General features: G+C 36.3%; 1 protein-coding gene across 1 annotated transcript in view; it reads right to left on the reverse strand.

Annotated features, from left to right (window-relative positions):
• Positions 1-12,910, reverse strand: part of LOC143256791 (fibronectin type III domain-containing protein 5b-like) — an 85,203-nt gene that overhangs the window by 21,784 nt on the left and 50,509 nt on the right. Inside the window, exon 3 of the mRNA XM_076514477.1 lies at positions 6,030-6,180. Coding sequence (XP_076370592.1) covers positions 6,030-6,180 — 151 coding nt within the window. The remainder of the gene's footprint in view (positions 1-6,029; positions 6,181-12,910) is intronic.

The raw sequence follows: 12,910 nt of genomic DNA on the forward strand, positions 1-12,910 counted from the left end.
CATATTTTTCTGTTCAATATTATTCGTTGATATGGCAACAAAATTTTGCCTGAAGGATCCAACATATTTGTTATATGTATGGTAAATGTGTTGTAAATAAAGAAAAGACGAAATATTCCAGAATTCATCAAAAATCGTATTACACGTATTTTAGAATAATACTTGGGTACCAAAGCTTGCACCATTTGTATCAAAGAGTTATGACAGCGTACTAAAGATAAGAAAGTCTTTGTCTTTTAGAATTCCAATGGTCCGATGTTAGTCAAGAACCCACGGAAATGACTGCTATTTTTCTTGTGTAACGTGCAAAGCTACAACACTCGAAATTAAAATGAAATTTTTTATCTGAAGCTTCAATATGCTATAAGACCCGTTGCTCATGGATTTAATGTACCTGTACCTACTCTGTAGAGACTCTTGATACAGTTCATCTCATTATGAATCTGATGTCGGTAGAAATGGTAGGGACTGTTTAACCTTAAACGTCTTGTGAACCATAATTTTTCACACAAGGTAAAGTTAATTATTTAGTGAGAGATTTGGGCCTTGCAAAGGATTCTTCAGAGATTTTGGGATCCAGGCTTTGGGCTAAAAACTTACTTTCTCCAGAGACATCATTTTACTGGCACAGAATTCGTGAGAAAGAGTTTATAACATATTTTTTGCAAGAAACTTCTTTGGTTTATTGCAACGATACTGCTGAATTAATACCAATGCTAGGAGCTGCAGTCTATGAACCAAGTGAGTGGCAATTGCTCATTGATTCCTCCAAAATAAGTCGAAAAGGTGTTCTCCTTCACAATGATAACATATATACATCTGCTACTATTGTTCATTCTGTTCACTTGAAAAAAGCATAAGAAAATCTCAAAATTCTTAATGAGAGCAAATAAAAAAACATGATTAGTTACTTTATGGAGACTTAAGTCTTTTATAAGTTGTTAGATAAACAATCTGGTCATTATAAACTGTTCATTTTTTTCGTGTAAATTGAACAGTAAAACACGAAATCAACACTGGATAAAAAGATAATAGCTACACAGAGTCAGCCTGATGTCAGGATCGAAAAACATTGAATGTAAAATTTGGTTGACACAAAAAGTCCTATTACCTCCACTACACATAAATCTGGGCTTGTTGAAGCAGTTTTTTTAAAGGCTTTGGACAAAGATGGCGACTGATTCAAATATCTATGTGTGCTGTGGGCAATTTCCTGCTCTTTCAGAAGCGAAACTTAAGGAACGGTTTTTTATTGGGCCTTAGATTAGGAAATTGACTTCAAATGAACGGTTGGAAAGAACAATCAAGAAAGTTGAAAAATGCATGGATTACCTTTAAAGGTGTTGGCTGGTTGTTTGACATTTATTGATACGGAGAAATTAGGCACCAAACAACTGGTAAAAACGTAAAAATAAAAGTAAAATTATTAAAATAGGTAAAACTAAATAACGTTTAAACAAAACAAAGTCAAATTTTTTAATCAAAAACTTATATAGTTGAAAAGGCCAATGGCCCTTAATAACTTAAAAACACTGCTAAGGTGGACAGTGTCACCATCGCCAATAACACTGTCCAATGTCAAGGGTGAACCCACGTCAAAAAGTGTCTAAAATGGTGCCGTCGTTACCACTGGGAACGACGGCAATGCAGTAAGATGGGGGCTATTGTGACTTGAGCGTCACACAGACCACACATTGGTGCATTACTCTCAGATAAAATAAAATGATGAGTTAAAAACTATGGCCAATGCATGGGCTAGCCAGGACAATTTTTTCTTTCGATCCTTATGGAAGCAAGATGGGCAAAGAGTAATAGAAGATCTAATCTGGAAAAGTTTGTTATGTTGTTTATTCCAAGTCGACTGCAAATTTAAGTGAAGTCGAGTCTTGCATATAGGACTATAGTCCATGTACGGGACACGCACAGACGTGGTTGCTCCAGAGCAGATAGACTTACCTGCAATGTCAGCGAGTTCATTTCACGAATACCGACGTGGCCTGGTATCCAGAAAAACTGGATATAATATGGCAGCAAGCACAGAAAATGTAGAGGGTATTTATTCTGTGTGCAACCACCAAACCAGAACAAAGTATGACAGAGTCCCCTGATTTTGGACCATCCATATTAATGGAAACTGATGGATGGTTTGAAGGATGTTCGGGTAGTAGAAGGTGGTAGTTCCAATCAGGAGTATCCTCCTTTTCAGGTATCTTAAAGAAAGGTCACATTTTGGGATGATAATAAGTCATGAGGGCATAGGATAATCAGTGTAGACAGCAACGTTATCCAAGGACAGACTCGATTCAACCAGCTGCACCTGGATATAAAGATGAAAAGGAACAATAAAAGGTCATCTATTATGAAAAAGCATGACCCACTGAGGAAAGAAAACACAACCACAAGGTGGGATGCTGTGGTAAGGTTTGAAGTTTTGAAGTATACAATGTGTCGAGGTTTTAAAAATACAGTCAGTCACTGCTGCTATGCAGTTGTCTATCGATGGCTTACAAGTTCCGAGAGAGCAGTGAAAAAGTGGCAGTTGGCCTGGTCCAACTTCCATAGAGGCATGCGGGTCGGATGGCACCGACCATGCCCAGTCTCTTTTAAAATGATAGGAAAATAATTACTTCCCAGTGGATTACTGTCAACCCTTCAAAAAAGTAAGAGGAAAGTTAAGGGGAGCAGATAAAGAGATAAGTAGCAGTAAAAGACTGACTAGGTGCATCAAAATAAGTATAAGAACCAGTATTGAAAAGAGAAAAGTTATGACCTAAGAGCATACACTATATAGAAAGACCTCTCCCATCAATATCAGCCCCACCCCAGAAGGGATTATATTATGTCCATTAAAATACCCAAGGATTAAAAGGGAGACGACAACTGCTCAATAGTCTATCTGATCATAGGTCTCTTCAGAAGCCAGGTAGAGAAAACAAACAGTGATGGCACGACCCAAGGGAACATGGATGGCTACAACCTTCAAGGGTGTATAAAGTGGCAAAGACAGAGTAGGCCATGCTGATCGACCAGCAGTGCCATCCCTCCATGCACTCGTCCATCATACAACTTGTCATTTCTGTACAAAGACAACTGCCAAAGTGTAGTTGTATCAGCATGTTTTAAAAACGTTTCCTGTAAAGAGAGACTCAGAATGATATGAATCAATCATACTCGAACGAAAACAATGAAAGTTTCACTGCATCAAAGTGGTCTTTTTTATTTATGTGGAAGAGAATGGGGCAGGGAGCCCTTCTCTTTTGGACCACTTTTTTTTCCTTTATTGGACGTAGGTCTATCGACCTCCATGGATCCTGCCCTTGGTAGGCAGGTCTCTGTTTGTGGACAAAGATTCCAGTGACTGAAAGCGTGAACGAATACGCGTTTCGCATCTCAGGGCTGCAGAAGATAAATCCGAGAAAACATCCGAATCTGAAGCCAAAGGAAGTGGGCCCAGAAAGGTATGGCAGAGACAGAGATGGAAGTAGACGTAGATTCGTCAACTCCTTTAACCACGGAGGATACAAGACTCTTCAGATGTTTTGAAAATGACTCTGCTGGTGGCATAGAGAGATCTGTCTACACTCCCACTGTGGCAGTGGAGTAGAGTACAGCAGCATATGTCTGAGATGGAGTGAGAGAAAATAACTTCTGAGCCTCTGGGTAGGAGATATTGTTTATAGTCTTCAAGCATTGCATCTCTTTCTTCTTCACCCATTAGGATAAGAAAGAGCAGGGGGCGTGAACCACTACAGTTAACACAATGTGGTTCCATTTCACATTCGTAGGCGTCTGTTCTTTGCCATCACAGTGACTACATGTTAAAGAACCACGATATATTGTTTTCGAGTGACCAAACTGCTGACACTGGAAATATCTGAAAACGTTGGGAATGTATGGCCGTAACTTACAGTTCAGATAACCAGGAGGATGTGGTGTGTAAACGTCAATATCAGAACATTAGTAAATGTCATAATTCTGTCTTTGCGAGTTGAGATTTGGTGCACTGCAGAAATGGCTTAGTTGGAGAAACCAGCGAGAATCTCCGACTCGGGAGTTTTCTTTAAATCCATCTCATCTATAACTCCTATGGAATAACTTAAGGTTGCACTGGGAGTAACCTCGATTAGTATATCTCCAATGGCCTTCAATTTCAAGAGGTGTTTGGAATGTTGTGGTAAAGATGTTTCCACCAAAATGTCTCCAGAACGTAACTTCTTTACTGACTTGGGGAACCAGCAAACCCCTCTAATCCCTTTTGAATAAAAAAGGAGACATCTCCCTAAGGATTTCTCGGCTAAGTAATGCATAATTAGAAATTGAGTTATAGAATCTAACTGTGATGGTGACTGTACAACAGATTTGTCCATTTGTGGTCATTTTCCAATAATCTGTTTTTTCAATATTTTTATTTATTTCTCAGAAATAGGATGATCGACCATAAAAGCCACCGATCCCATCCACCCTAGGAAGAGACGCACTGCAACGCCAAACAATGACACTGAAGCAACGCCAAGGTTTCATGTGCACTATACCCAAACACCAGCATCAGACAAAATGTTCACAACACCTGTTGAGAACGTTTAACACTGGTACTAGTTGGCCTTAGCTCAAGTGTTTATCGTGGGGAGCCACCCGAAGGCTCCCGTCTACAAGAATTCAAGGCCAAAGAGTTGGGATGTAATATGAGCTTGAATGCTCATTTCTTATTCTCTCATATTGACTATCATCATGGAAATATCGGTGCCGTCAGCAAAGAACAAAGGAAAAGATTTCATGAAGACATCAGGGAAATGTACTAAAAGTATCAGGGAAGGTGGTTTATTATTGATCTTCGCTGGTCATAAAATAACTTTGAAGCTAAAAGACGTAGATACCACACAAAACATCAGGATGAATGAGGATGCTTATTCATTTGACATTAACTTTTTTCCCTTTTATCTTCAGTTTGTTTGCATATTTGTTAACAAACATAATAAAAATATTCGTTACGGTAAACGAAATAATTTGAGCTAAGTAAGAGTTTTTTCTTCCTGATTTCTAAAAAATTATTTTGTGATAGAAAAAAAGGAATATTGTTTTTGAAGTCTGTGTAGATCAAAAGTCACAGAAAGTCCGTCATTCAAAGCAGAACAACTTTTATGGAGTTTAAATTTGCCGGTACATGTTACTAAAAACGTTAAAATAAGTTGTATTTCTTAGGTGGGCTCAGCAGATAGCCTGAAGCGACTTTGCTATAAGAAACACACACACACAGACTTGACTACTTTGAACTGGTTCTCCTGATTTTCGACAATTTTCTGGGAAACAATAACTTTAGCCACAACAAATCTTATTGTTAGGTTTTCTACCTCATTGTGAGACACTTTTGTGCATTTGTTTGCTCTTAGTACTTCTCTATTTTTGTCTTTGTGCTTTTTCATTCTCACCCTAGCTTTGGTCCAGTAATAGTCCAGTCGTCTTTCATATACCGCTATAGTAAGTTCATTTCTTGTTTCCAATATATTTTTGATAAGTCGAGTACAGCAGTAGATAAAGAAGCAGAAGGACCAATAAGAAGTGAACAAAAGTAAAGAGAGAGAAAGAGCAAGAGTGTAGTGAAAGACGAACTTCCTCTGTGCGTACAGTCGCATTCGCGTGTATTACAAATCTATTTGTGCACTTCTATTCTACTAATTGGAGTTATACTAATTAAAGGTGCCGTCTTCATAGCAAACGTGTATCACATGCTATTACTACTTCTGTCAAAAAAAAAAAAAAACGGGTAACATGAATCCTTGTCAGCATTAATCACTATATATTCACAAACTCGTCAATTTTCCAAAACTTTTTGCTTTTTCGGTGACAAATTATGTATTATTTCTTAACAATCAACTCTCATGGTGTTAAATAATATGTCATGATGATGTTTATAATATCCGATTAAATGCTGTATCATTAATTGATATTTTTCTATCTTAGAATACAATTTAATACTCATTTAGGAAGGAAGTGTATAGACTTCGATATATACGACAGAGAGAATAAATTACCTTGCATTCTGTGGACGATAGGTTACGTCAAAGTGAATAAGGCTGCTCTCGTTCTTAGAATCATATATCCAGAAAACCCGAACTTCAGGCGGGGACCATTTTGTCAGTACAAGGCTGATATTGTAGGGCACTGGAAGGTACGTTGTTTCCCCTTGAAATATAGTATGATTATAGTGATCACTGTTATTTAAGGTGGTTCTAAAGCTTAACATCTTTTTGATTTTATTAAAATTGCTATTCGTGTTCGATGTGTAAAAGAGTTATATCGTTAATGATTTTCTTATCTGGTATGAATTTCGTTTATATGATCGAAAATTTAACTAAATTTATCAACATATGATATATCGTTTTATGCAGTACCCAATGATGTCACTTTCTTCATTACTAAATCTAACGTGCATTATGTTCTACGTAAAAGGAAGTGTCTATAGTAATGTATAATTTTAGTATCTATGTATAATTTTTCACTTTTACAGTTTTATCGTAAAGAACCTGTATTGAAATCAATCAAATCATTTTTGATAACTTCAGAGGTGCTCAAAACGAGATGAGGAGAAAAAAGGAAAAACTAATATCTAAAGATATTAGGTATCATAAATTAAATTGAGCAAAATAATATATTAACTTACTAGCGAAAGTACCATGTTTGACTTGGGATATTAGGTTGATATAGTCCAGATTACTTTATTAGTGTGTGTATTCTGATCCTATTCTAGATGCGTCCGGCTGTGATTTCTATTTTTAATAAGAAACCATTTATTTTCTACGTGGTTTTTCGTATGAAATGATGCGCATGCATATTGTGGGCGTGCACTTAGATAATTAATAATACCCAGCTGTACAATCTCAGGGTCCAGCTAGTATGAGTGGAAAATTTCAGGTTTCTAGGTTTCCTCTTGAAGTTATGGCAGTCACATACACAGACTTATGCGCGCACGTACACGTGCGTGTCTGTCTGTAATTTCTTCTTGTAATATAAGGAACTACTTGTTTTCAATGTGGGTTTAGCTAGATTGTCTCATTAAAAAGGTATGTACATGAATAATAATATTCAAGCTTACCTCATCAAAAATTTACAGCTACAGAAACAGTATAATTAGTATTTCTATCAAAGCATGCTACAAATGAGTATATACTTTTCTGTCAGTATATTAACTCCTGTTTTAAAGAAACCAAGCATAAACATAACATTTACCTCATATATTTAAAAACGGCTCGAATGGATAGAGGAGGCAATAATAGAGGAGCGAACAACGTTTAGACTTTCTTCGTTCATCGTCAGGCTCACAAAGAAAGAAAGAGCTACTGACCGGAAGCTGACCACATATTTGAAGGCGGTTGTGTAATTGAGTGTAGGAATGTAGAGGGCGTGCTTAGATGTTGCTTAAATGCGCACATTTCATGGTACGGAAAAAGATAATGTCTTTGCCAAACAATATTTTAATACCTAATATTACAATTTCCACAACATTAGCTTGTATAAGTAATACGTAATATAGCAGTAACCTCTTCATAGCACAGAATAAAGACACGACCATCAAGCTATATACCCATTCTTTTATAGTGCAGAACCGTAACTCAGCCTTTAAAGATAAAATACATAATACAAACTCTTCCATACAACAAAATGATGGTTTTACCGTCAATCTTTCTATTATTGGCTTTCTCTTATACAAGATAGATTTTACATGAGTAAAAATTAAAGAGATTTATTATGCTATATTGCAGAACGATATGTAAATTTTTCACAAAATAATGTTCAATATAAAATCTTGTCGTTTGCTAGTGGTCTAAGGATTAGCATGTGTGGTTGTGGATCTAAGATCCAAAATTTGGTGGAGATTTAAATTAATACTTTAAATACTTTCAGCTATAGAAGCTGCAAAATGATAGCCAACCCCGTTACTTGGATCAAAGATGGATAAAGCTCATTTGGTGGTTGTACCGGTGTAACGATTTCAAATTACCCCCCTTGATTTCAAATTACCCCTTCTTCTAACGCCAAAATGACAAACATAATGATTGCTTTTAATATCTGTAGTGCGGGCCGAGTACGTATCTAAGTACATGATAATAGGCAAAAGGCAAAAAAACAGACGGGGTTTACATAAAATAAAGAGTTCATACGTGAAGTATTCGGGGGGGGGAGAAGTAGGTGACAATACGTTTTTTTCCAAATAAATAACAAAGTCTTTTTCGTGAACAGCGATTTTATTTGGTCAAATCTGTCATTAACACTTTTTACACCATTGAACACTCTTTATTCCTTTCAACGTTGATATATATACAATCCATCAGAAAACATCACCTGCGTCCGCTCGCGGTCACAAATAATTATTACTTCCGCCAAATATATTTTATTTCTTTTATTAAAATTGAAGATTTATATAAGATAAAAGGTATTTTAAGGGCTAGTCCTCGCCAGACCACAAGGTCTACAATCTACGTACTGTCTTCATTCGATATATTGTAATTTATACATATTAATTTTTTATATTTCTTTATGCGCAGTGAAATAAAAATAAGTGATTGATAGCATAAGATATAGAACATGATAAATATTCGAATTTTTACATTATTTTTAATGTGTTAATTTCGTTTACACACACTGAGAGCGATAAAAACGTCTAGCATCTTAACAAACCGTTAAAACGAGTCCATCGGGAAGGGGGTAGTTTGAAATCAAGAGGGGTAAGATGAAATCGATTCCAGACTAACCCCCGGGGGTAAACTGGAGGTAACATTTACAGGGGGTAGTTTGAAATCGGTACACTGGATTTACTATTCTAATTTACATATTCTAATATCTATGTTTGTTTCAGTTTAAAGTTAATATATATTTAAAAATGCATGTAGCTTATATTGTTAATGTGTATTGTGAAACTGCTGCTTATATTGTTAATGTGTATTGTGAAACTGCTGCTTATATTGTTAATGTGTATTGTGAAACTGCTGCTTATTATCTAAATTTGTAGAAGATTCTTGAGCGTAAAAATTAAATGTACAATGCGTGTATGTAAAATACCAGTGGTTTCCAGTATTATTGCCAACTGAGCATTCAAGAACCTCATTTTAAAGTTTATAAATTGCAAAACGCGAAAAAAAAAGTTGTCATTATTGGTTCTTTACAGTCAGTATACTACAACATCGGAAGCTATAATTGTGATAAACGCTAATTAATCGAAAAACTACAGATATTTGACCAGGAATATTGATACATTTCGAACATTACAAACCGTTCAAAAGAATTAACTTCGAACATTAGTAATTCTGCGAGAACATTAACTATCTCTGATAGTAAAACGTCAGCTTATAACTGAATTATAACACAATCAACTCTGACTTAATTCGCTCTTCGTGAACTGTTGATTAAATATTCAGTTCCAGACCAGATAGAATATTGAATATTGTTTGTAAGTTTGTGAAATGTTTGCGCATATATCATTATGTTTAGTAATTATTTGTAATAACTGTTATTATAAATTGTATTACTGTTTGTACATCAAAGGATAATTGTGTGTATGAATCCCGTTGGCAAATATCATAAATTTGATATTCAATCAACTTCAAAGTAAAATTTAAAACTACTTGAAATCTTAATACAAAACAGTGGTAGAAGCTGCTTTCTAGCTACATTTCCTGTGCTCTACATGGCCAAGTGAGTTAAGGCGTTCGACTCGTAATCTGAGGGTCGCGGGTTCAATTCCCCATCGCACCAAACATGCTCGCCCTTTCAGCCGTGGGGGCGTTATAATGTGACGGTCAATCCCGTTATTCGTTGGTAAAAGAGTAGCCCCAGAGTTGGCGGTAAGTGGTGATTACTACCTTCCTTCCTTCCCTCTAGTCTTACACTGCAAAATTAGGGACGGCTAGCGCAGATAGCCCTCAAGTAGCTTTGCGCGAATTTCAAAAACAAACAAACAAGCTACCTTTCTTCTAATACAAATTCCAAAATTATAGATGGCTGTATTTGAGCCCTAGAGTCTTCTGATTTAGACTTGCTATCATGAGATGCTATGAGAAGCTGCTGAACCAGTTTTTGATGGAATTTTGAGGAACGAAGGTAGACTTCAGAATTAAGTAAAATGATACTGAGTTATACAGAAGGTTCACGTTTGGCAGCCATTTCAAATTTTACTACTTGATATTAATGTCAAACAAAAGTGACGTTTAGTGTTGCGCACAGCATGAGTACCATTGCTAGTCGCTTATGTTCAATGGCCAAGCTTGGCGAACAACGCACAGGCACGCCGTCTCACTACCCTCATGGACTCAATGTGAGAAGCGAATATATGTTATAATATGTATACATAAATACACACACACAGTATTTGCGAATGTGTGGATTTCGTCAGCATTTCGTTCCGCTGTTTTTTCATCATATGCAGCATGTGACTAAAGCAGCATGTATTTGTTTGTTTTCAATTTCGCACAAAGCTACTTGAGGGTTATCTGTGCTAGCCGTCCCTAATTTAGTAGTGTAAGACTAGAGGGAAGGCAGCTAGTCATCACCACCCACCGCCAACTCTTGGGCTACTCTTTTACCAACAAACTGTGGGATTGACCGTCACATTATAACGCCCCCACGGTTGAAAGGGCGAGCATGTTTGGCGCGACGGGGATGCGAACCCGCGACCCTCAGATTACGAGTCGCACGCCTTAACACGCTTGGCCATGCTGGGCCAAAGACATTTGTAACACACGTATTTCCTGATCATGACGTAACCTTATAACAAAGAACATAAAGCCAAAGTGGCCACATCATTTTCAAAGTTCTAATTAAATGTTATTAATCTATGATATTTTAATCATCCATGATGAACAAAAACAACCAAAATATCTTCTCATACTACATTTACGGACATGTGTTAGATTCATGACTTATTTTAATCCGTGATTCAAAGTTTCTTATGTTTGTTTGACACGTCATATTCAGTAGATTAGTGTATATATCTTGTCTTTGTTTCGTCCTCCAAGTTGTTTGTTTCTGTTTCAAGTTGAAATCATAAATTTCAAAGCAATAATTTGTCACAAGTAGATAACAATTTTGCTTTTGTTTAGTGGAATCGAAATTTAAATAAAATGTCTTAAGTCCAATGCTATTTAGAAACAACATCTTATTGTTATTTTGTATCACTGGTATAACTGAAATTTACTTGCCACGTTCCGAATAAAAGGCAAAGTACCATCCACCACCCAAGCTAAGGGACTGACTGTTACTCTGATAATGCACCACAGCTTAAAGTATGGGAACATTTCATGGTATCGCACGGGCTTCGAAATCTATGGTTTACTACATGGACAACCTGCATCCTATTATTTTGAGCAAGATTTATTTATTTGATAGGTAAATACAGAATATATTAAAATGTAGCAGAATATTTCAAATTTACTTAATTTAAGAGCTGATAAAGGAGGTATTTTTGGCACTACCTAACATGTATTTTTAAAATCAGCGATTTTATGTTGCTGAAATAATAAGAAGGAACTCAAAGCTGCTGAGGTAAGGTCGGACACGGTGACGACAGAGCCGGATATGCTGAAATGATAGGACACCATCCAGAGGTGATAACAGGTAGGAAATGGAAAACTTCAGGTACGGCGGAAAATGCGATCAGTAGACTAAGGTTTAAGGAAACCCAAGGAGAACTCAACAAGAGATTCTGGAATAAACCGAGCAAGATCGAAAAGGATTAGGCAGTTTAGGACGTGAAATTGAGCAACATATCTTACATTTTTTCTTATTTTTTTTAAACAGTTTCTTATTCTTAAACAATATTTTGTTTACTCTTCTCCAACATGTAACATTAGCAAACTGAGGTTACACTGGTATACCCACCATCTTGTGAGTCCCACTCACTATGTCCTAGTGACACTTTTAGTATGTGCAACAGTTATGTTGTAATTGTTTGGCTTTGTTTATGTAAAACTTTGTTTTGTTTCTGAATTTCGAGTAAAGCTGCACGAAAGTTATCTGCGCTAGCTGTTCCTAATTTAGCAATGTAAGACTACATAGAAAGAAGCTAATCATCAACACCCACCGTCAACTCTTGTGCTAGTCTTTTAACAACGAATAGTGAAATTGACCGTACATTATAACGCCTTACGGCTGAAAGAGCGAGCACGTTTTCGAACTCGCGACCCTCAGATTACGAGTCGAGCACTCTAACTACCTATTTATGCATGGCTCTATATAACCGATGTAGCGGAAACAAGCTATACCAAAAATTCATGATCAAAATATCGTGGTCAGTTACTGACAAGATACTAGCCATATATTTCATTAGGATTGTGATCAAAATGAATAGAAGCCACCGCTTTTGAATCGGATATCTGGATAGTTTTGTACAGGATCTGTTGGGTGCCCCTCTGATCATACCTTTGGATCACATATAATTCATTTCAGACCAAATTTGATCAGGATGTTTTAGGATGCACATTTCTTTTGAGTCTCTTTATAATTACCACAAAGAAATAATGCAAGAGCCCTTGTAATTTCATTCATGTCGATTTCTGTTCGAAACACTTAAGTTAATTTTCTTATTATTCAATATTTTCATGTTTGGTCACTAAATAATTCAGAATATATTATTTGAACTATTTTATTGACATTACTATTTTCGTGATTTAAATCAGACGTGATAAAAGTTCTCCCTGTAATCCATATGCTGGCTCCACTGTTTATTGGCCTCGGCTATGTGATGTCACATATATGAAATAAAGGCCTAAGCTGTACTACTATAGCACACGTATATTTACATAGATATTGACTTTGGAAATTATGTCTGCTGCAACAAACAATGGAAGTATGTGGGCAGTGAAAAATGGATAAGTTTTTTTTTATATATGTAGATAAGCAGGTTTATATTTCCAGGCCGAGC

This window comes from Tachypleus tridentatus, chromosome 1 (assembly GCF_004210375.1).
Source record: "Tachypleus tridentatus isolate NWPU-2018 chromosome 1, ASM421037v1, whole genome shotgun sequence".
NCBI lineage: Eukaryota > Metazoa > Arthropoda > Merostomata > Xiphosura > Limulidae > Tachypleus > Tachypleus tridentatus.